The sequence below is a fragment of the Carassius auratus genome, chromosome 3, assembly GCF_003368295.1.
Source record: "Carassius auratus strain Wakin chromosome 3, ASM336829v1, whole genome shotgun sequence".
NCBI lineage: Eukaryota > Metazoa > Chordata > Actinopteri > Cypriniformes > Cyprinidae > Carassius > Carassius auratus.
Window position 1 is genome coordinate 26732342 of NC_039245.1, and position 24936 is coordinate 26757277.

A 24936-nucleotide genomic window follows, 5' to 3' on the forward strand; every position below is an offset into this window, starting at 1 on the left:
TGAAAAGTGTATTTGTTTGACTGACAACGTGATTAAAAGAAAATGATACATTTACTCGCAAGGAAACATTTAGTTTAGCCACAGAAAGGAGCATTGGTGTAAGGTGCGGGCTCCAGCAGAGGGAGAGTGAAGGGGCTTCACACACGGGTGGAGGAGGAGGACGACCCTTTGATCTCAGGCCCGTGCAGACACACAGTCACGAGTCTCGAGACTCACAAACACCCGCATACTTCACTTCACAGACAAGACATATGGGGAAAGTAAAAAAAAAAACGAAAAAATATACCTAAATATACCATAGCCTACATTTACAGTTGTAAAAATGTTAGCTTATATTTAAAGTTTTTATTTTCTTCAAAAAATATGAATAAATACACACTGGTTAAGTTTGTCTTAGGGAGCAGTTAAATAATAAAATATAGCCTAAGTTATAAATAAAATATATAATTACAAAATGACAATACCAGCCTAATAATAATAATAACGTAGGCTATAGGCTACTATGTGAGTTTTAGGTTTCCCTGCTTCTTGATTCTCGTTGTTGGCTATATTATATTTCTTTCCGATGCACGAAAGCCGCGTGTGTCAGAAGAGTCTTATTCTCACTCTATAAATCCGCGTGGATTAGGAAACATGCATTGCAATGCCAATAAAAACTACCACATCAAGTCAAATATCGCAGATCAAAAGGACCAAACTTTGGGCATTTTTTTTTTTTTTCAATAAATGAAACGAGCAGAAATCAGTGCGCCTGGATCACGCCCCGCTGCACTGCCCTCCACAGCGATTGGTTCACGGGAAAGAGAGCAGGGTTAAAACCCAGAGCGGTTAAATCCACAGGTACTGACCAGAAGAGCACGCCACGGGCCGGTTCAGAGTTTACATGTCAGTGGAGGAGCCAGTCTAATGAATTAGGCGATTTAAAAGAAAAACGCAAGGACTCCCGAGTTTTGAGCTGAGAAAGCTCACCTGTTCATCTCACTTCTGACTAAGTTTTGCCTTTTTGAGTCGTGTAGCCGCTTGTTCCGATCCTCAGCAGCAGTGTCTCGTGACTGCGCGGAGAGCGTGATGGAGAGCCGGCGGCCGCAGAGGCGCGTGCGCGTGCGCGTGATGCGTGTCCTCCAGTGGGCTGTGATGCTGGGCTTGATTCAGTCCGGCGCGCTCGGCGCGAGGAAGCTCCGCGGAGGACGAACCCCGCAGCAGCGGCGCGCGCTTCCCCCCGCTCACAACCGGGACCGCGCCGAAACCACCGAGAGCTTCTCACTGGACTTCACAGCCGTGGAAGAAAACATGGACAACTTCATGACTCAGGTGAAGAACCTGGCGCAGTCCCTCTACCCCTGCTCTGCCCAGAAGCTCGACTACGACATGAAGCTACATTTCCTGGAGAATACATCAGTCACCTGCAACGACGGGACCCCCGCAGGGTAAGACAAGTCACAAACCTTGGGTAACCCAGTGCGCTTCCAGCAGCATCCGGGCATCACACACGCGCGCGGCATCATTCACTCAGCTAAACTCGATTATGATTCTACTTACAGTACCTGTATGGTATTTCAAACTATTATGGTTACTACTTTTTTTTTTTAACCATATACCCTAAAACTGGTTATTGATTTTAGCTGGAGCCCAAGTGCTTAAGAAAAAGTTTTGGCATCACTAACTTTTGCACTTTATTGGTTTTAATTATTTTAATGGGAGCAATTAAAATTAATAGTGAGAGTGTGCTGTCAAGTAACTTACAGTCCAAGCAACTCCTAATAGGTTTTAACATATATTTTCCTGAACCTCATACTTCCATTATGTTGGGTAAATCGTGATTTATTAAAACATTATGAGTGTAATATTAATAATAAACCTAAAATGCAAACGTGAGATGATGTCAGAACAGGTTGTGCATGTCAGGATCAAGCTGAGAAGACTATAGCAAGGGAATCTCTTGAAGAAATAGTAATACAGTGACAGGTGCGTGGGGCTTGTGTAGAGGAATATGAACTATATGTAAAGTTGACAGTATGTGCAGAATATCTGGAAAAGAAATGATGGGCAATTGAGGTAGACATAAGTACATAGTAAAAAAATGCCTGATTTCAGTGATATCTCCAATTGGCTTTAGCCCTGACCTGTCAACTACTGATCTTTCAGAATTAATAACTATTTTATTTATTGTTATGATCACACAATAAAAGTTGTCTATGTCTCTGTAAGTCCAGAATCACCATGATAGCATATCATCTCCAGGGTAATGGTCGATCATTTTGGGTTTTCAATGACCGATTCATTAATTCCAACACAATCACCTTCCAAGTATTAATTTATTGGTTACACTTTTCTGTGACTGAAACTCGTGCCAACACACTGAGATCAAGACAACATGAGCTAACGTGGCTAACGTGCCCAATCACTAGTGGAACTGTGAACGCTAATAACAACACTAAGGATATGGGTTGATTAGTTGTTTTATGATATTGTGGCAGGATATTACTTGGGTTTAGACATTACAATACGACTGCTATGTTCAAGAGTGTCATGTGCATTATTTACTCTGCTGTCTTCAATTTAAATCTTAAGCACTTAAGTTAAAAAGTTAAACTCTGGTAAAATGTAAAAGTGGGCACAGCTGTACAGAAGTAGAAAATCTGCTCCAGCTGTGCACAAGTACTCCTTCCTTGCAACAATGCAATGAGAAGACCAGTGTTGGCAGAGCAAAATGATCTAATATAATAACATTGATAACTATACATGATGTGAATCTGTTAGTATATCCTCTAAGCCTTTGAAGGAAACTCATTTCCTCGTTGTGCATGATCATTTTGGGTCTTGATCATACATTCATGCAACAAATAAAATTCTGCTGCTATGAGCATCATCAAACACCTGACATTCAAAAACGTGTTATTTGAAGCAACTTACGCATATTATTTTATGCATATTACATTCATGCTCACCATAGATGCTCTAGGATGCACTGAAGCTGCAGTATTTTTCTGGCAGCGTTCCTCCTCAGATCCTCAGTGCTTGTAAAGAAGGTCTCCGGTGGATTCCACAGGTTCTCTGGAACTCAAAATCTTTCTTTGCATTTAGGATAAGGCTTATTAAAAGAAAATGCTGCATGTATAAGTTGTTCAGGTTTCGTTTCTGAGGTCTAGCAGTAGACTTTATAGATATAATGTAATGAAGCATAAATCGTAAGTGTGTAAGTAGTGGTGAGGTGGGTAACAGTGAGAAATGTACACCCATATGCCCAAAATGTGGTCACCAGTGGCATAAACTGGATGCAAATTAAAGCGGTCTTTAATTATGGCAGACTGATGCCCCTCAAAGTAACAAACTGAACCACAACTGTAACTTTTCTCACACAAACAAAACTGACTGAAGCTGAACGCCCTCTTGTGGATACTGTGAACATTGTAGAAAAAAAATATAATTTAAATGTAAACTTAAGTGTGAACTGAATGTAATGTTTTCAAGTACTTAATCGCATCATCAATATGTATTAAAGTATAATTTGTAATAAATGCCTTGACTGAACTTTAGAGTGACTTCTGACCCACTTTTAAGACTGAAGTACATCTTTCTGTGTAGTCATCAAAACTACTTTTGTTGGAATATGGTTAAAGTTGAATGTACTGGGAAAAATGTCTGGAATACTTTAATGTCTATTTAAATTAAACTAAATAACTATTTAAATTCATTGTGCATTCTATCCATTCAATCCACTCAATGTTTTCTTACAATTATAATAATAATAAAAAGTGTATTTTAACAGAATACATGGTGACAATAACCTCTTTTATTTCTTGAGAGACTTTATAATTCTGAACTAATTTAATACTTAATTGATCAAATGCCAGTCATGTGCATATTCAGTCTGTATGTATGGTTAAATGACAGTCTGCTTTATTGCAGGTACTACCTGAAAGAGTCCAAAGGAAGCAGGAGGTGGTTAATATTTCTGGAGGGTGAGTGTGAAGCGTTCAGTCATCAGAATTCAAACTCAATTTGATCACCATTGTGTGTATCTGTCATGCAGAACATGTAAGACACGGTCTCTCTCTGCAGGTGGCTGGTACTGCTTCAACAAGGAGAACTGTGACAGCAGATACGAGACCATGAGGAGGCTCATGAGCTCCTCCAGATGGCCACAAACCAAGACAGGTCTGTCAGCTGCAACTACTAATAGTATTACTGACATGAGAAACATACATGAACTAGATTTCAAAATTAATATCCATAGACTGTTCTTTGGTCATTTCATTTCTGTTTTTATTTTATTTTTATAATGCATGACTTTATTTTAACTTTAGGCACAGGAATACTTTCTTCACTTCCAGAGGAAAACCCACACTGGTGGAATGCCAACATGGTGTGAGTATCCCACTATAAATTAGTGCTGTCAAACGATTAATCTTGATTAATTGCATCCAAAATAAAAGTTTTTGTTTACATAATATGTGTGTATTGTGTGTATTTATTATGCACATATATAAATACACACACATACAGCATATATTTTGATACTATCTACTTGTATGAACTTGTATGTATGTGTGTGTGTGTGTGTGTATATATATATATATATATATATATATATATATATATATATATATACACAGTGGGGCTCGAAAGTTTGGGCACCCCTTGCAGAATCTGTGAAAATATGAGTAATTTTCAAAAAATAAGAGAGATCATACTAAATGCATGTTATTTTTTATTTAGTCCTGTCCTGAGTAAGATATTGTACATAAAAGATATTAACATTTAGTACACAAGACAAAAACATTGCTGAAATTATTAAAATAACCCCACTCAAAAGTTTGGGAACCCTTGGTTCTTAGTACTGTGTGTGGTCACCTGATGATCCTTGACTGTCTTTCTGTTTTGTGATGATTGTGCATGAGTCCCTTGTTTTGAGTGGGGTTATTTTAATAATTTCAGCAATGTTTTTGTCTTGTGTACTAAATGTTAATATCTTTAATGTATACTTTCGAGCTCCACTGTATATATATATATATATATATATATATATATATATAAAATTCGTATCATATATATAAAATATTTTATATATAAACATATTTTTCTACAACAATAGAACAATAGAAGCAATCAGACCAAAAAGAGAACGACAACAGTATACAAGTGTCATGACAAGTCTCAGTTAGTCTAGGACAGAACGCATAGCCAGGGTTTTTTTCTTCTCTAGATTAAGAATATACAAGAAAAGAAAAGTCTTTAGTTTTTTGAAAATGAGTAAAGACTCAGCTGTACGAATTGAGATTGGGAGGTCATTCCACCAGCTGGGCACAGTCCAGGAAAAGGTCCGTGAGAGTGATTTTGAATTTCTTTGGGATGGCACCACAAGGCGTCGTTCACTTGCAGAGCGCAAACTTCTGGAGGGCACATAGGATTTAACCAGTGAGTTTAGGTATGTTGGTGCCGTGCCAGTTGTTGTCTTGTAGGCAAGCATCAGTACCTTGAATTCGTGTGAATTTGTGGAGAGAACAAGAGCTTGGACAAGAAGTTGGGTGGCTTGCTCTGACCGGAAGGGTCTAATCTTCCAAATGTTGTATAAGGCAAATCTCCAGGACCGGGTCGTTGCAGCAATGTGGTCTGTGAAGCTTAACTGATGATCCATCACAACTCCTAGGTTTCTGGCTGTCCTTGAAGGAGTTATGGTTGACGAGCCCAGCTGTATAGAGAAGTTGTGATGAAGCAATGGGTTAGCTGGAATCACCAGGAGTTCTGTCTTAGTAAGGTTGAGCTGAAGCTGATGGTCATTCATCCAGACATGTCACTCAGACAGGCTGAAATGCGAGCAGCTACCATCGGATCATCTGGCTGAAATGAGAAGTAGAGTTGGGTGTCATCAGCCTAGCAGTGATAAGAAAAGCCATTCTTCTGAATGATAGATCCTAATGACATTATGCAGATGGAGAAGAGAAGTGGTCCAAGTACTGAGCCCTGAGGCACCCCAGTAGCAAGGTGGTGTGACTTTGAAACATCACTCCTCCAAGACACACTGAAGGTTCTGTCAGAGAGGTAGGACTTAACCCACAGGAGAGCAGTTCCAGAGATGCCCATATTTCTGAGGGTGGACAGGAGAATCTGGTAAATAAATGGTGACAAATGCAGCAGACAGACTGAGTACTGAGGATTTTGAAGCTGCTCTTGCTAGTTGCAGGGCTTCAGTAACCGAGAGCAGGGCAGTCTCAGTTGAGTGGCTGCTTTTGATGCCAGATTGGTTACTTTCCAGGAGGTTGTTCTGTACAAGGAACATAGAAAGTTGGTTGAACACAGCTCGCTCAAGTGTCTGGTTGAACACAGCTCGCTCAATGAATGAATGATAACGGTCTGTAGTTTTCAAGAAGTTCTGGATTTAGAGATGGTTTCTTGAGCAGTGGGATTACCCGAGCCTGCTTGAATGCTGAGGGAAATTTTCCAGAGTGAAGAGAGGAGTTGATAATGTGAGTAAGTGAAAGTATGACTGAAGAAGAGATCGCTTGAAGGAGGTGAGTGGGGATCGGATCAAGTGGACAAGTAGTAGGATGACTGGACAGGAGAAGTTTGGAAACGTCCATCTCTGAGAGTGGGGAGAAGGAGGAAAGAGAGTGTGCATTAGTCGTTGTGAAGTTATCCTCAGTCTGTGGTGTGGAGAATCAGTCACTGATATTATTTGTCTTATTTGTGAAGAAAATGGTAAAGTTGTCAGCTGTAACATTTACATTTAATCATTTAGCAGACGCTTTTATCCAAAGCGACTTACAAATGAGAACAATAGAAGCAGTCAGGTCAACAAGAGAACAACAACAGTTTACAGTCGATGGAGGTGGAGGGATAAAGAAAGGAAGAGAAAGTTTTGAAGAGTGTCCGAGTGTCACAACAGTTGTTAATTTTGTTGTGGTAATATGATTTTTTAGCAGTGAAAACATTTGCAGAGAAGGAAGAGAGGAGAGACTGATACACACTGAGGTCGGTAGAGTTTCTTGATTTATGCCCTGAGCCCTGAGTTTAGAGCGATGTTCAGGGAGAACCTCGGAGAGCCAGGGGGCAGATGGGGCGGTGCATGCTGGTCTAGATGAAAGTTGGCAAAAGTTGTCCAAGCAAGAGGTTAGAGTGGAGCAAAGATTGTCCGTAGCGCTGTTCGTGTCCAGAGCTGAAATGTGAGAAAGTGAAGGAAGTGAGGATGAAACGAGGATAGGCGAGATGGAGAGAGTGAGCGTAGGTTCCATCAAAAGGTGACCTGTGGTGGAGTGTGTGCCGCTTCAGGAGTAAGTGTGAGGTTAGCAGTAATGAGGAAGTGGTCTGAGGTGTGCAGTGGAGCAACTGAAGAATTGTCCATGGAGCAATAGCATGTGTAGATGAGGTCCAGGTGAGTCACATGTGTAGATGAGGTAGTTTGTGAGTCACTGTAGTAGACTCTCACTTGAGATCAAATGAGGTGAGCAGAGTTTTGAAGTCAGCAGCCTGGGGTTTATCTAGGTGGATGTTGAAATCAACAAGCAGTACCACACTCAGGAAAGTTTGATAGTAACACATCCAACTCCTCCAAGAAGTTTCCCAATTGACCTGGGGGACGATAAATGACCACAAAGTAGATTTTAACAGGGCAGTAATCGCATTACACACATTATGTAAACAAAACTTTTTTTTTAATGTGATTAATCGTGATGAATCGTTTGACAGCACTACTATAAATGTTATTGTACAAGAGAAGTAAATATTCTGTTACTGTTTGAAAATGGGTGATATTCATAAAGGTTATGTTGGCACGTTATTGGACCTGAAATCTTTGTGTTTATCACTTTTCAGGTTCATCCCATATTGCTCAAGTGATGTATGGAGTGGAGCCACACCAAAAACTGATAAAAGTAAGACTCCTTGACTAATAGATGGTATAGTATAGTGTGTCATTTTGTGATACTAAGCATGTGAACGGCTTTGTATGAAATATTAGATTTTTTTTCATCTATTGTTTCCATTCAGAAAATTCTTTATTATATTACAGTATCATATATTACCACTTGATACCTATAGCAGTCCAACACAGAGCTGTTATAAGTTGACTGTCGTTGACTTGTTGTTTATTGTGTACAGATGACTACGCGTTCATGGGTTCACTGATCATAAAGGAAGTTGTAAAGGACCTGCTCACCAAGGGTCTGGACAATGCTAAGATCCTGCTGTTGGCTGGAAGCAGGTGAGTCCATATTACATACAGACCATGGTTTCTGAGTGTGATATCCATGTTGACTAAATACGTGCGTCTCGTCCACAGTGCGGGTGGCACCGGGGTGTTGCTGAATGTGGACCCAGTGTCTGAGCTCCTGGAGGAGTTGGGTCACACAAACATCCAGGTCAGGGGTCTGTCTGACTCTGGCTGGTTCTTGGACAACAAACAATACCGCTGCACTGACTGTGTGGACACCGTCAACTGTGCCCCCACTGAGGTCATCAAGAGAGGAATCAAGTAAGAACTTCACATTTCTTAGCAATGCAAAGACATTTGATCTTGCTATTGCTCCTACGTAGGGTTCAGGGATTTGAACTCTAACCTTAAAGGGATAGAATTAGACATTTAGGAATGACCTGAACTTCTTGTTTTCAGGTACTGGGGCGGTGTGGTACCCGAACGATGCCGACAGGCTTATGAAGGAAAAGAATGGAACTGCTTCTTTGGATATAAAGTTTATCCCACCATTAAACGTGAGTCTACGGCGTGCCAGGCACCAGCCACATTTTTCCTACTTCTTCACAGACGATGTTGAGTTTGGTGACTTTTTGTTAACCCAATGTGATGTGTTCTTTGTCACAGGCCCTGTGTTTATAGTGCAGTGGCTGTTTGACGAAGCCCAGCTAACGGTAGACAACATTCATCTGACGGGACAGCCGGTTCAAGAAGGACAGTGGCGTTATATTCAGAATCTAGGGACTGAGCTGAGGAACACTCTGAAGGATGTCCCGTAAGTATGACCTGTCCTTCAGAGACGCTCATCGTGAAGAGGACGTAGACACTTTTGCTATTTCTAATCCTCTGCCTCTCGCCTGCAGTGCCATGTTTGCTCCTGCTTGCCTTTCACATGAATTCATAACAAGAAAGTAAGTGATCTCTTTGATTATTTTGTCCATCTCAATTTCTAGTCAGTCAAATGAAGTTCCAATTGTTGTTAACCATAATGAAATAGATGCTCATTGACTAGCTCTTCCGTCTTGTGTTTGTTGTAGTTACTGGACTGACGTTCAAGTCAAAGGCACGTCTTTACCCAGAGCGCTCCACTGCTGGGACCGCAGTCTACAAGAAAACAGCCGAAGTAATAAATCCCCTCCCAAAGGCTGTCCCGTGCACTTGATCGACAGCTGTCCATGGCCTCACTGCAACCCGACGTGCCCAACGATCCGAGACCAGTCGACGGGACAGGAGATGAACGTGATCCAGTTCCTCATGCACATGGGCTTTGACGTACAGAAGATGGCCCATCAGCAGGGCATGGACCCAAGTAAGCTCCTGGGCATGCTCAGCAGTGGCAGCTAAATACCGTGGAAGGAGCGCTCCCGGTTGGGACCGTGATTCTTATCAGTCCGTTTGATACCTCCAACCCCTCACCCCCTTCACCCGCCTCAGCTTTTACCTCAGGCTGAGCGCTGCCTTTAGTCTGGGCTCTGTGTCAACTCTCTACGGGCTTCCTTCTCCAGATCTCCTCATTAATGATCAGTTGGTTTCCATTTTGCTCCAATCTACTGAGCAGCTTGGAGATGGAAGAGACGCCCAACACAGAGATTTGGACCAGAGCCTTTGTCAGATCCACCTCAGATAAACCATTGGGCTGCTGACTGTAACACAACACAGTACCAGTGAAAGTACTGAAGAACCATGTAACCAGGACAAGGTACACCTGCATCTCTGCTCTTAATTTATCTTTTGGGTATAAAAGTATCACGAATGTAATCCAGTTTTACGGATCTTCAGCATTGTTGTTTGCTTTGTATTTTTTTCACTAATATAGTATAGCCACGGTTTATTAGAGTTTTATATGTCCATATACAGAGAACAAGAGAACAGAGATTATCATTTATAGAGTTTATAATCTGTAATGCAGATTACAGAGTTTATGAAGTACATGTCAAATAAATGGATCTACTCAAGACTATAAAGAATCTTAAAGACAGGAATTTCGGAAACAGGCAGACACTGGATCACCTGCTCTAAACCAACATCATTTTTGGGGTATGGCCAAGTTATGAGTAAATATGTCATAATGATAGTTTTTAATGGTATAGTCAGCCCTATTATAAATTCTGTCACCATTTACTAACTCCCATGCCAGTGGAAACATGACTTATTTATTTCTTCAATTAAACAGCTGGAGAGCTTCTCAAGGATTCCCAAGCTTCTGGTTTTGATACCATGGTCATTCATGCTGCCAAAAGACAAAAAGGACATAATTGCGCCATGAAAGTATAATACTAGCCATTCAGAATTACTCACCTCTGCCATAGCTCTCCAATCTCATTTGTGATCAAGTGGACACATAAACAACCGTCAGTGACTTTAGGCCTTTTTACCTGGACTCATGTGCGAATGACATTTGTTAGCTCATGGATGAGAAATAGGAAAGCAATCATGTGGACTATTTTTGGAGAATTCTGAAGCAGCATAAATCAGCTTGTGCTTGTATACAAAAACACAAGATTGGACATTGTTGAAAAATGTTCAACTACACGAGGGGGAGTAAATGATAACCGAATTTTAGGCGAACCGTTCTTCTAAGGTACTAAATGTATACAAGTTCACAAATCCTGGATGAAGCTAATTCCTGTAAACAGATCCTCCGTTTCATAGTCACATTGTATGCTGAATGTGACCCTGCTACTCAGGTCAGTCTCTTTGCCTTTTTGTGTACTTTCAGTTCTCATTCACTTTGTATTAAAATGGGGATATCACTCATTTCACTGTGTAGAAACTCTTGGGCGTCTTTTTTCTTTGTATTCTAATGGTAAAATAAGCAAAGTTACACTGTTTGAGTGCTATTCCGATTCATGTAATAAACCACCATTGTACTGACATGACAGTAAGGCGATGGTTGATCAGTTTTATCAATGCAACTTCTCACTTGATTGGGTACTGCGCTCTTTATCTATGTATACATTTACTTAACAGCTGTCTCCTTTGTGAGTACTTTTGTCAAATGAAGACACACTAGACTGTTAAAATATTTAATATAAAATTACTTTTTTAATACAACTTTTATGTAGAGTTCTCATGAAATCTAATAATAATCTACCAAAAGAAAAGAAAACAGATGTGAAGGTATTACTAATTGCTATTTTGTTCTGTAACTTTTTTTTATTATTTTTTTTCACAGAAAATTCTATCTACATTGCTAAGTTCCATATTTATTTTATGTAAATCATATTTATAATGCTATTTTCACAGAGAAGTGATTCTTTGTAAATTGTAAATAATGCTGTTTTTTTTTCTTGTGTTGAATGCATGTATGTTTCCATGAGAGAACACATTACAGTTATTTCAAAGAAACATTCAGTATTGTGTTTTCATTTGTTTAAAAACACATTTAATTCCCAATGCCTCATTGCAGTCCTCATAGTGTTACTGAATTAGGAACTATGATATATTAACATTTTATATTTATAACATAACAGGCCTATTCTGTTTTTTTGATTGGATTGTGAGATGTGGATTTAGATCAGTGTTGGGGATAACACATTACAAGTGACGCGAGTTATGCAATCTGATTACTTTTTGTCAAGTGCATTACTCTTTAATTTCTAAAATAATATCGGAGGTGCTTTTTCAATTAAGTAAAGACCAGTTACAGTTTTCCCATGACAAGTCTCCTGTCCACATGTTGAGAGAAATCTGGAGGCGTTGTGTAAGTAAACGTGATGTTACTGTAGTTCTGGACTAAATGTAAACATGCATTTACTCACTTCCACAAAAACAGATTCAGTTTTACTCAAAATAAATAAAAACCGTTTGCAAACTCAGAACATGAAGGGAATATGCAATAACACAAACATCCTTTATGGATTTAATCCCATGTTATTAACTAATTATCTTTGCTACTGATCTTCAATTCAACCTGTTTTAAGCAAGAAAACACTTTAGACAAACAAAACATTTGTGAATGAATTTACATTTTCTTCAGCCTGAGCCTTATTCATTTCTCTTTTAGTGTGAAAAGAACTTTTTACATTTGTCAAAAATATAACTTTTTAATATTAAAAACAAACAAGCAAGCCCACCTCAGATTTAAAAAATATATTCAAAAGTAACAAGGTATTACTTTCCATAAAAAGTAACATAATTTATTAATTTAAAGACGGCCTCTTGTGCTTTTGAATCACTCTGTCTGTAATTGAATCACTATGTCTTCTATCTGTCTGAACACTAAATTTAAATTAAATTCATGCATTTAGCAGACACTTTTATCCAAAGCGACTTACAGTGCATTCAGTCTATCAATTTTTACCTATCATGTGTTCCCGCTGAATCGAATCCCAAACCATGTGCTTGATTGCGCAGTGCTCTACCAATTGAGCTACAGGAACACTAATACACACTATTGTTTATTATTGATTGGTCGATAATGTACAATGTCTGCATGTTATTGGTCAAACGATCATTACCTTCATTAAGTATGAAAACATATCCAAAGCCAAACGTGGATATTTTAGGCAATATAGAAATCCTGGCAGGATGTGTCCTGGGAAAATGGCATGTTTGGTCACCCTATTGTTAAGCATTTCTTTTCTGACCCTACTATTTCCATTCAGTCGTTCCTTGTTTGTTTTTACGATCGCCAACAGCTTTTTGGTCTCTATCATGCTATGACAAAACGTTCTGGGCTCCACTCTATTCTAAAAAATTATGATTTGCACTCACCACCTACACAGGACTGCTGAGCATAAATTCTTATCTGATATTATTGTAAAAAACTCTCACTGTTCTAGAACGTTATTCTCAACCCTTGACTCTGTTCTTAATCCCTCTGTTAAGCCTTCATTTGCTTGCTCTTCTTGTGTTGAAAATTTCTCAATTTCTTCCCCAACTAAATCAACACTACTCAAGCTCAAATGTTTACCTCGATACAAACTGTTTCAGATCTCACTCTTGATTTCTAATAAGACATGTAAAGAAATCGTGTTAAAATTGAAACCCACTTTTTCTCCTCACGACATCCTTCCACCAGGTTTTTTAAAACAGATCTTCGATACAGTTGGTCCAGACATTTTATGTATTATTAATAATTGTCTGTCAACAGGGACAGTCCCAGCCTGTTTTAAACTCTCTACTGTGACCCCAATTCTCAAAAGAACTCACTTGACGCAGCTAACTATTCAAACTATAGACCCATCTCTAATTTGCTGTTCCTGTTCAAAATTCTTGAAAAAGCAGTTTTCATTCAGTTGCAAAACAATTTGCAATGCAACTCCATCGCTGACATTTTTCAGTCTGGTTTTAAAGAGTCTGGTTCTTGAACATTTTTTAATGATGTTTTATTGACCACGGATGCTGGTGATACTATGGCTTTAGCGTTGTTAGACTTGAGTTCAGACTTTGACTTTGTGGACCGCAGGATTCTTTTATCTCGACTTCTATCTGCATTTCTGGCACAGTTTTCAAATGGTTTCAATCCTTCCTGACAAACAGAAGTTTTTCCATGAGCTTTTCATCCTCGATGGCTCAACTTACTTGTGGTGTACCCCAGGGATCAATTTTAGCACCATTATTATTTCGCTATTTATTTGGGATCTATTATTTGTAAATTTGGGTTACCGTACCACTGCTATGCAGATGATACACAACTCTACATACCTACATAGCCTGTTTGCAAGAAATCACAGTGTGACTCACTAATAATTTTATGTTACTTTACAACAATAAACCCCAAATCACATAATTTGGGCCAAAAACACATTCAGGTGGAAACTCGTTTTAACCTCGATGCACTAACTCCATATCTTACTTCAGATGTCAAAGATTTAGGTTTCAACCTTAATAATAGCCTCAAATTAGACAAACAAATTAATACAATAGTTAGTACCAGATTTTATCATCTTCACTGGTTAGCCAAAGTCAAACTTTTCCTAACCACAGACAGATTGTTTCAATATATATGGATTCTTGTTCATTTAACTCTCTATAATGTGTATGTGTTTACTTGTTTGTTGTATTAAATTTTTTACTTTGTACAGCACTTTTGCCAACAAAAGTTTAATTTAAAACGTGCTTTAGAAATTGAACTGAACTGAATTAAGACCAATTGGAGCCAAGTGTTTGGAGAGCAGGGGTTTCAAAACAACACACAAACACACAACTCTGCACCTATTAGTTCTTTAAAGGTACGTATTATTACCTGGACTGAACATATTAATAATTTTTTGAGGATACAGCCCTAGTGCCAACTGTTTTTTTACTCTCTGAGAGTGCACACTTGATGACTGTGGAAGAAGCATCTAAAAACGTTAGGTTAGTATACAAAAATACTTTCTTCATTCAAAAAAGAAGACATTCAGATTAGCATTAGTTAAGAAAATGTCTTGAGTAGCATGTGCAAAACTGACGAGCAAACTTTCACCTTCTGTTTAATCTGGGGCCATTACTTTGCACTTTTTCTTTGAGCCAGACAGGTCCTACACCTTGTAACTGTCCCGAAATAGCACACACAAACATATACACACACAGTTTGCAGCCATATGAAACACGACTCCCTGCACTGTTGCTTGACGCGGACATTTGGATTCCCACCCCATACCACAGTGGAATATAGGGCTCTATTTATAGAGCTGGTGGAGCCCGTGGCCCTGAGTTTGTCAGAACGTGCTCATTAAAACCGCTTTCCCTAGTACACTTCAACTCAAAGCCCAGCACACGCCAGTGTGAGTTTGAGACAGGGGAAACAGGGCTAGAAAGAGTAACAGATCTAAGTAATCAGCGTTAAAAGAAGAAAAAACCTGACATCATCTCTTGTGGGATATTTACCGGATCTTGTTATGAAGAGACAATCTTCATTCGACTTCGAATCAGTGATCACAATCAACGGACAAATACCTGCGAGGACAAGGTGACTATGTAAAGACCCAAGCTTTAGGGAGCCATTGACTGCAGTTTGGAACTTTAGGTAAATAATAACAATTGTTTTTGATTGAAAAGACAATTATTTTACGCTGATCCCGTTGCTTTGCTTTTGCTGGACGGTCTTTTGAAACTCTAAAAGTACTTGTAGCAAAGTTCCTCTTCACTCACAGACAGAGAGGACATCTAGTTTTTACTGTAATCTGATCCCACACACTCTGCAGTAATTATAAAGCAGAGCTGGGAAGCAGGAAAGGAGATTTGTCATTAAGGCTGCCTAAATAAAGAGGCAGGCAAAGGGCGAGGTTTGTGGATTGTGGGCCGTGGAGGTGCAGCGACACTCATCTGATTCATCGAGATCCACCCGAAGCTTCCCATGGACCCCCAAGGAGGCCATTATCTAAACAAGGCAGCGGTGCTGTCCGGACTCGGCGCTGCCCGGATGTGCCAGCTCCTTCTCGGTTGCACCACCATGGCCCTGGTGGCCCACAGTGCGGGTTTCAGCGCCACCTACGGGACCTACTGCATGTTCGTCTGGTGCTTCTGCTTCGCCGTCACACTAGTGGTCTTCACCCTGGACGTGACGAGGCTACACGGGTGTATGCCCATCTCCTGGGACAACTTCACCGTGGCCTTCGCCATGTTGGCCACTCTCATGTACGTCACGGCGTCAGTGGTGTATCCGGTCTACTTCCTCAGGTCCGAGTGCCCGTCCGAGGGCTGCGAGGTGCGCAACTATCGCATCGCCGTCACCGTCTGCTCCAGCGTCTGCTGCTTCGCTTACGGAGCCGAGGTGTTCATCACACGGGCCAAGCCGGGTCATGTGGTTGGCTACATGGCCACCATGTCTGGCCTGCTTAAAGTGGTCCAAGCCTTCATAGCCTGCATCATCTTCGGCGCTCTGGCCAATGGCAGCGAATACAACCGCCACATCCCGACTCAGTACTGCGTGGTGGTCTACAGCCTGTGCTTCTCTGTAACCGTGGTGGTGGTGGCTCTCACGGTCTCAGGGAGAACGTCTTCGCTGCGCTTCCCGTTCGACCGCTTTGTGGTCATCTACACCTTCCTGGCTGTGCTGCTGTATCTGAGCGCTGCTGTGGTCTGGCCGGTTTTTAGTTTTGATAAGAAGTACGGCACCCCGGGGCGACCAGAAAACTGTCCTAGAGAAAAGTGCCCATGGGACAGCAAGCTGGTGATCGCCGTGTTCACTTGTGCCAACCTGGTGCTGTACTTCACCGATCTGGTGTACTCTCAAAGAATACGATTCGTCTCACATTCGGCCGCATGAGAGCAGCTCGTCTCCAGTCCGGTGGATGTATATTAATACTGGAAGTGTTGTAACAGACAGCCATGCCAATAAAATACAGCTGTGTGTGTGCTTTTAGTACTTTAAAATATTCAGGATTATTTTTTATTTTGTTGATTATAATGAAAATGTTGAGACTTGAGTATTATATATATAATTATTATTAATAATAAAGTTGTTATATGGCTCTGTAGAATTAAATCAAAGTACGTTTTGGACTCTTTATCAGTGTAAAATTGAGTTCTATGGCAATACCTCTCTGCAATTCATTGACGCTGTATCTCTTAAAGGGAAAGGTCACCCGAAAATGTAAATTCTGCTATTGTTTACTCACCTTTATGTTGTTCCAACCAGAGAGAGAGAGAGAGACTTCTCTAAATATTTTATATTAAGTTCTACAAAGACTCACAGAGTTTGAGAATGACATGAGGGTAAGTTAAAGATGACAGAAATGTTTTGGGTGAACTGTCCCTTTAAGAATGGTTGTTGTTTTTATATACTCAACACTTAAGTTTGTTGTGTATTAGAAAAGTTATTAAATAGCTTACCATGAGTACAACTTCAAGTGTATGTTTCATAATTTAAATATGGATATAATGTTGTGTTATATGTCACAACAGTATTAGTATTAGTATTATTTGATTACTAATATGTTAATACCTGCATTTGGAAATTTTCACTTCTAACACAGTCAGATTGTCAGCTGCTTATCCAAAGATGTGAGATCTGAGAATATAGCCTACCACTTAAATAAATACCATACCATTATTATTATTATTATTATTATTAATTTATAATTATCTTCTTTCAGCTTAGATAGCAATCCCTGTATATCTGGTCAATGTACTCAGACTCCAAAAACATTTCAGTGTGTTTTTTTATTTTTTATTTTTTTATAGCATGTAACAATATATTGTTACTTATTGTCAATATTTAAATAAATCAAATGCTAGTAAGTAAACTGCATTATGTTGTGCCCAGATCAGTCTCTATTTCTTTCTTTCTCACCTCTTTAAAATAACAGCAAACAAAAATGACCAGGAACACAAGTTAAGGCACTTTCTGTATGAAAATGATCATATAGCAATGTTGCAAACGGCGAATCTCAATGAAATATATTTTTGGAATAGGAGAAACTGCATTTGTATTTATTTATTTTCTGTTTGGGTGTGTGGATGTGTTTATAACATACTCTACTATGAACATTTAGCTGAATCTAACTTATTTGGGGATTTGTATTTGTATTTATAAATAGACAAACATTATGTTTAAATGAATTTAAAAAATACAGAGAGTTGGGAGGAGGTTTTGGGTTAGTCTGTAATTAAAGATTATATTTAGCTTCAACTGAAAAAAACAGATCTATGGTCTCTAATAAGGGAAACCAGTTAAACATATGTAGGATAGAGAGCAGGAAAAGAATATTGAGGAATAAATATACATCAATAAAATAAATAAACATAAAATAAGAGGAATCTGGTAAATTTATCAGACAGGCGGATACAGATTTGCTCTTTCTGTTGACACAAGCCCACGTGCTCATGAAGAGTGACGCAACTGGTTTGACTGACAGCAGAGCTGGCCTATCAGGACGCATGATGCATTTTTGACGTACAGCGATTGGCTGAGACCCAAGCACTGCTCGATCGTGATTGGTCAACGTCTTTTACTCCACTTCAGGAAACGTTCGCAGACAACGTATGAACACAATAAAAAAACGTGATTTAACCCAAATATAAGTGTACCAGCTCTTCAAAAGACACTATTTCAGGTACGTTTGTTAGGTAGCTTTTAAACATTTAGTTTTCTGCGTCTATCTCGTTGTCTCTGCTGCGTTACTGTTTTGTAATCCAATCAGGAAATAAAGTAACGTTATACAGCGAGCAGATTCCGTACTTATCTATGAAGTGTGTCTAGACGGAGTGTTAGCTGGTGTTAATGGTTAGTCTGCTGGTGAATGCTGATCGGTGTGCTTGTAACAGGTCAAAATGAGCGTTGGGTTCATCGGAGCAGGTCAGCTGGCTCATGCTCTGGTGAAGGGCTTCACAGCAGCAGGTAACATCACACACACCAGCCCCTAGAGCAGCCAAAACACCACACCATCCCCAACAATACAAGACTTGACTGTGTGGAGTACACATGAAACACACTCTACAACTGGCGAACAGCCCCAATCATCCCCAACAAAACAAGACTTTATATATGCTTGTAGCTTCCCTTATAATAACATATAATCTGATTCACATCAATACACTTCTCTGTCCTGGCCATCAGGTGTGATCGCCACACACAGGATCACAGCAAGCTCTCCAGACACAGACCTGCCCACTGTCATCGGGCTGAGAGTGAGTGTTTGACCAGCTTCTGAGTCATGCTAAAAAGAGACCGCAAATGAGCAGCCATACAATTACGAACATCTTTAGAAAAGGCACTTTCTCCGTATTTCAGAAAATGGGAGCAAACTTCACCACCAGTAACAAAGAGACAGTGAACAAGAGTGATGTTCTGTTCCTTGCGGTCAAGCCACATATCATCCCCTTCGTTCTGGATGAGATCGGGCCAGACATCGAGGAGCGTCATCTCATTGTGTCCTGTGCTGCAGGAGTGACCATCAGCTCCATCGAGAAGGTCAGAACAACACACAGATCCTGCTGCTTTGGTTCAACAAAATAATAAATAAATGAGGAAAAAGCAAAATGAGTGAGAAATATGTAATATCCATTTATGTGTAATTTTTATTTTTTTGGTATGTGTTTATTCACAACTTTGAGGTTGGTAGAATATGACATAAAAAAAAAAGGAATGCATTCTATTTGTATTTTTTTGTTTGTTTGTTTGTTTGTTATCTTACAATATCACGAACTCTCGTTATGTCGAGATCAGGAGAAATTTAAGTCGTTTATAACGAGAAAACAATGGAAAAACAATAATAATAATAATGCACGGCCGCTTAGAAATGCTGTATGCGATAGCACATCAATTAAATTCTATATCAATTCATAGCTTCTTCTATTTTCAGAAACTGCTGCAGTACCGTCCCGCACCTAAAGTGATGCGCTGTATGACGAATACTCCAGTGGTGGTGCGTGAGGGGGCCACGGTGTACGCCACGGGCAGCCATGCACAGGTGGAGGACGGGAAGCTCCTGGAGCAGCTCATGGCCAGTGTGGGCTACTGCACAGAGGTGGAGGAGGACCTGATTGATGCCGTCACTGGCCTGAGTGGCAGCGGCCCGGCCTATGTAAGAGACCTAGGGGAGTTTAAACAGCCACTGTGCTCCTCGTAGCTTGTTTTGTACATCCACCTCTCGTTTATATCATTTAGGCGTTCCTTGCTGTGGAGGCTCTCGCTGATGGAGGGGTGAAGATGGGACTCCCCAGAAGACTAGCTGTGCGACTGGGAGCTCAGGCCCTTCTTGTCAGTCTTGTTTCTGATATTGATAGTCTGATGATTCTCCGTGTCTGAGATTTACAGTGCAGTGATGGGTTTTTTTTTGCAAGGGGGCGGCAAAAATGCTGCTGGAGTCGGAGCAGCACCCCGGACAGTTGAAAGACAACGTGGCTTCGCCCGGAGGTGCTACGATCCACGCTTTGCATGTCCTGGAAAGCGGCGGCTTCCGAAGCCTCCTGATCAATGCTGTGGAGGCATCATGCATCAGAACAAGGTACAGCAGACAAAAACCAAAAAACTAGACTAGAAAGAAGTCAAATTGGAATTTCAGATGAGTGATTTTCAGCTAGTGTTCATCTGCCTTTTATCATAATTCATAATTTATTGAGTCATATTCATTGAAAGTGTTGTTTTGTTTCCCATTTACACACATTTTATATTGAAAGAGGAAGATGAGGCAGATTTTATTAAAAACTAAAATCTAAACACTAGACACAGTGTGATTATTCAGTTTCATGTTGATTGAGTTCAGTTCAGTTCCAGTGTCGTTCTTGTAAAGCTAGTGTCTTTATCCAGGTCAGTTCTCACCCAGTAGTCACAATCAAGGTGTTTTTACTGTGTACTGACATCACAACAGTTAAACTGTCAGCTACACTACTTATTCTGTTCATGTTTTATTGTAAAACACATTTGCTGCTAATTTTATATGCAATTTCTATATTGATTATTGATTTTGCTGACCTGCATGCAGACATGGGTGCAAAGCTCCTGTTTGCTGGGCCCTTTAAACAGTTTTGTCTTCCAGAAGGACATTGCTCACTCATGCTCACTCTTTTTGACAGGGAGCTTCAGCACTTGGCCGATCAGGAGAAGATTTCTCCCGCTGCCATAAAGAAGACGACTCTGGACAAGGTTCTTCAGCAGCCGGGTGTGACGGCATCAGGGGTGGGTGTTAGGACCGGACTCAATCTCTTTAACAGCAGCTCCTCCAGACACAAGAAGAACTGAACCTCATCAGCACCACGCCGGGTCGAAGGGTGAAACCACTCCAGGAACTAAAGATTAGACACTAAAACACCAAAAATGTTTCAGTTGTTCTCAGATAAACTGGTTAATGAGGGTTTTTTTTTAACTGCACGGTGTGTTCTCTTCATTTTCTATATTGTGCTTTAGCATTATGCTGTTTTGGACCAACTCTAAGCAAGTTTCTCTTGATATACACTGCAAACTATACACTGTGTAGATTTATTAATCAATGTCAGAAAATACTGTATTTTGAAAAGTGTATCAGGGCTGACTTGAATAATTAAAGCATTTATTGTTGGATTTCTAAGTAGACATTCTTCCCCCCTTCTATTTAAATTAATTCTTACATTTAAAATGTACATTCTGTTTTTTCTTCTGGGCAGTTTATAAACTCTCAGTACTGTTTCATATTTCTGTGTACTACAAATAGAGAGATAGAGAGAAATACTAAATTATTGCCCATTAGGCTATTTGAAGCTATTTCTTTTTTATTATAGCAAAGCAGTCTTTTAACAGCTCTGCTGTATCTGTTCCATCAGCCAGGCAGTTCTGTCATTATGCAATTTTCTTGTGGCCCCAGAGATTAGAAAACATAGTGTACTATATAGTGTAATATAGTGTACTGTTAGGCAATTCTTAAACATTATTAGGAAGACCTGTTCAATTTCTCTTTAATGCAATTATCTAATCAACCAATCACATGATAGTTGCTTTAATGCATTTAGGGGTGTGGTCCTGGTCAAGACAATCTCCTGAACTTCAAACTGAATGTCAGAATGGGAAAGAAAGGGGATTTAAGCAATTTTGAGCGTGGTGTGGTTGTTGGTGCCAGACGGGCCGGTCTGAGTATTTCATAATCTGCTCAGTTACTGGGATTTTCACGCACAACCATTTTTAGGGTTTACAAAGAATGGTGTGAAAAGGGATAAACATCGTACACTTGTTGATGCTAGAGGTCAGAGGAGAATGGGCCGACTGATTCAAGCTGACAGAAGAGCAACTTTGACTGAAATAACCACTCGTTACAACCGAGGTATGCAGCAAAGCATTTGTGAAGCCACAACACATACAACCTTGAGGCGGATGGGCTACAACCGCAGAAGACCCCACCGGGTACCACTCATCTCCACTACAAATAGGAAAAAGAGGCTACAATTTGCACAAGCTCACCAAAATGGGACAGTTGAAGACTGGAAAAATGTTTCCCGGTCTGATGAGTCTCTGATGATTTCTGTTGAGACATTCAGATGGTAGAGTCAGAATTTGGTGTAAACAGAATGAGAACATGGATCCATCATGCCTTGTTACCAATATGCAGACTGCTGGTGCTGGTGTAATGGTGTGGGGGATGTTTTCTTGGCACACTTTAGTCCCCTTAGTGCCAATTGGGCATCGTTTAAATGCCACGGCCACCTGAGCATTGTTTCTGACCATGTCCATCCCTTTATTACCACCATGTACCCATCCTCTGATGGCTACTTCCAGCAGGATAATGCACCTTGTCACAAAGCTCGAATCATTTCAGACTGGTTTCTTGAACATGACAATGAGTTCACTGTACTAAAATGATCTCAACCCAATAGAGCATCTTCGGCATGTGGTGGAACGGGAGCTTCGTGTCCTGGATGTGCATCCCACGAATCTCCATCAACTGCAAGATGCAATCCTATCAATATGGGCCAACATTTCTAAAGAATGATTTCTGCACCTTGTTGAATCAATGCCACGTAGAATTAAGGCAGTTCTGAAGGAGAAAGGGGGTCGAACACAGTATTACTATGGTGTGATGCCCAAGAGCAGATGATAATCCGGCGCATGTAATCTACTAACAACACAGGTGCAAAATGGGTAAGGAAATGCTTTTCTGGGTTGTAAATAATGTCACAAACTGACTACCATTAAACTGACTACCAAAAACCTTAGTAAATCACTTTGCATGCTCAATTTAAATGCTCTCCTCTCATAAACGTTGCGTCTGAAAGGCATACTCTTACAAACGCATATGCATTAAGGTCAGCTGCAAAAATAACGGTCTACCTTTCATGACTAATGTTTCAGTGGGCATCTTTTATTTGTACTTGTTTTAATGCCAAAAGAAGGTTTGGGCTTGTGCAAGCTGTTAGTATATCTGGCTATTGGTAGTAATAATAGTCATGATTCATTAATATGAAAACTTCAGCACTTGCTACTCACACTGGAATTGCTTGTATTTTCATATGACCTTTTGTTCTTCACACTGTCTGATTCCTGCAACAGACTGCTTGTGGCAAATATCACGGAGTTGTTATCTATATTTATCTATTAATCTATATTTTTATATAGATATAGATATGCTTTTTGAGCATTAGCATAAACTGTGCTTTCTTCTCAGTTAGTAAAAGCAGACATCCTTGTGAAGATAAGACTTTGTTACATATTGGGGCATATTCCAGAAAGAAAGTTTAATTTACCATCACATATACTAGCCACTGAATTATCAGGGAGCATTCTGGTGTAATCCGTGCCCGCATCTGGGCTGAATCACTGGCTGGAAGAAAGAAAGATCTTAAATAGATTTTCATCCCAAGCAGCAAACTGTGAGGGATGAGTTCCTGTTCTGATCTGGCTGAGACCAGACAGTCTTCTAGGAAAGAGCAGCATCCATGTGACACATGCCGAATTTTAACCCTACATATGTGCATTTATATCATAGCAGTAACAGTAAATCTGATGTAAACTGGCTCTCAAATGAGTGTGTGTTCCTCTTATTGGTTAAAATGTAGTCTGATTTCTTTTATTTATTTAATTCCGTTGTTTAAACCTGTAATTTAGTGTTTTTAGTGCAGTTTTATTTTGTAATGTTTAATGTTATAACCATAAAAGGTACAGCTGTGATAAAACCCAAGAGAAAGGCTGCATGGTAAGAATCTGCTGATCAACTGAGCGCGCTCGTAGCAGTAACTATGATCAAATGTTTTCATATATCTTAAAAAAAAATGCGTTCCTGTTGTTCAGTGTTGGAGGAGCTCAGCTTGGCCTGAGACTTATCCTATCCATTTGATAGATGAAACTGTCTTGAAACATTTGCAATAGTTTTGCAAAAGACTTCATGTTTAGTTTGGCTGTGTGTTTGTTGTATTTACACCGTGTTGACCAGCAGCAGTCACCAGCCTCTATGCTTGTGTCGAAACACACACTCAATTTGCAAACATGATTCATTTGATCAAGATCTTCATTTCTCCCATGCATTAAATATAACACCAACCCATCAGAAGTGAATTTTAAAGCTTGCTAACACTAAATCCCTGCTGGCCAGATGGTCAACAAAAACAACAACAACAAAACCCTGCTATAAGGGGTCAGATTAGAACTTTAATAAAATATAAAAGCAAACAAATACATTGTAATTAAATTGTAGGCTATTATTTATAAATTACATTTGTAGCTCTAGACCGTTACCTATGGCTATGATTTTATTAATACCGTTGTATGATTGATTTTACAGTCTCAAGTATTCAGAAATCAAAATAATACAGCAGGGGCCTGTATCATGATGGTAGCTGAACAAATTTAGAGTTACAGGATTAGTTTTGAGTTGACAAATCCAAACCTCTCTAATCCGGCTTTGTTAGTACCATGATGCTGATCATCAACTCTCTTTGTCAATTCAGGCTTTGATCCTGAGTTTGTGGAGCACGTGTACATGAATGTGTGACATCACTGGCAAAAAGCCAATCACAAGCCTTGCAACACAAAGCAAGTTTGATTTACTTCTTGCAAATATAAAGGTTAATGTTTTGCCTGGTTAAGAGATTGAAGAATATGACAAATTTAAAAGTCATATAAAAAATAAAGGAGGACAAATAAAATAAATAATCTTGCTCTCTCAGTGCAGTGACAAGTGAAACTTGTTAAGTTAGTTTATACATTTAAAGGTGCTGTAGGGAACTTTTGTAAAAAAAATATGTTTTACATATTTGTTAAACCTGTCATTATGTCCTGACAGTAGAATATGAGACAGATAATCTGTGAAAAAAATCAAGCTCCTCTGGCTCCTCCCAGTGTCCTATTGCCATTTGCAGAAACTCCATCACTCCTGGTAAAAAATAACCAATCAGAGCTGCGGTCCGTAACTTTG

At 39.7% G+C, this 24936-nt stretch overlaps 3 protein-coding genes across 3 annotated transcripts; all 3 read left to right on the plus strand.

Annotated features, from left to right (window-relative positions):
- Nucleotides 1-829: 829 nt before the first annotated feature.
- LOC113052927 (palmitoleoyl-protein carboxylesterase notum1a-like) lies at nt 830-11457 on the plus strand. Its single transcript, XM_026217414.1, has 11 exons — nt 830-1427; nt 3910-3962; nt 4063-4158; nt 4308-4368; nt 7813-7871; nt 8098-8200; nt 8279-8470; nt 8609-8706; nt 8816-8963; nt 9052-9099; nt 9226-11457. Exons 1-11 carry the CDS (start codon nt 1069-1071, stop codon nt 9530-9532), a joined length of 1524 nt encoding a protein of 507 aa, XP_026073199.1. The 5' UTR covers nt 830-1068; the 3' UTR covers nt 9533-11457.
- A 3368-nt stretch (nt 11458-14825) lies between these two features.
- LOC113052940 (myeloid-associated differentiation marker-like protein 2) lies at nt 14826-17522 on the plus strand. The gene has a single exon (XM_026217438.1). It carries the CDS (start codon nt 15474-15476, stop codon nt 16383-16385), a length of 912 nt encoding a protein of 303 aa, XP_026073223.1. The 5' UTR covers nt 14826-15473; the 3' UTR covers nt 16386-17522.
- Nucleotides 17523-18035: 513 nt separating this feature from the next.
- On the plus strand, nt 18036-21126 carry pycr1a (pyrroline-5-carboxylate reductase 1a). Its single transcript, XM_026217428.1, has 8 exons — nt 18036-18174; nt 18386-18458; nt 18678-18748; nt 18852-19031; nt 19423-19644; nt 19728-19820; nt 19904-20067; nt 20636-21126. The coding sequence occupies exons 2-8, from the start codon at nt 18392-18394 to the stop codon at nt 20799-20801; spliced, it is 963 nt and encodes a 320-aa protein (XP_026073213.1). The 5' UTR covers nt 18036-18174; nt 18386-18391; the 3' UTR covers nt 20802-21126.
- The last annotated feature ends 3810 nt before the right edge of the window (nt 21127-24936 follow it).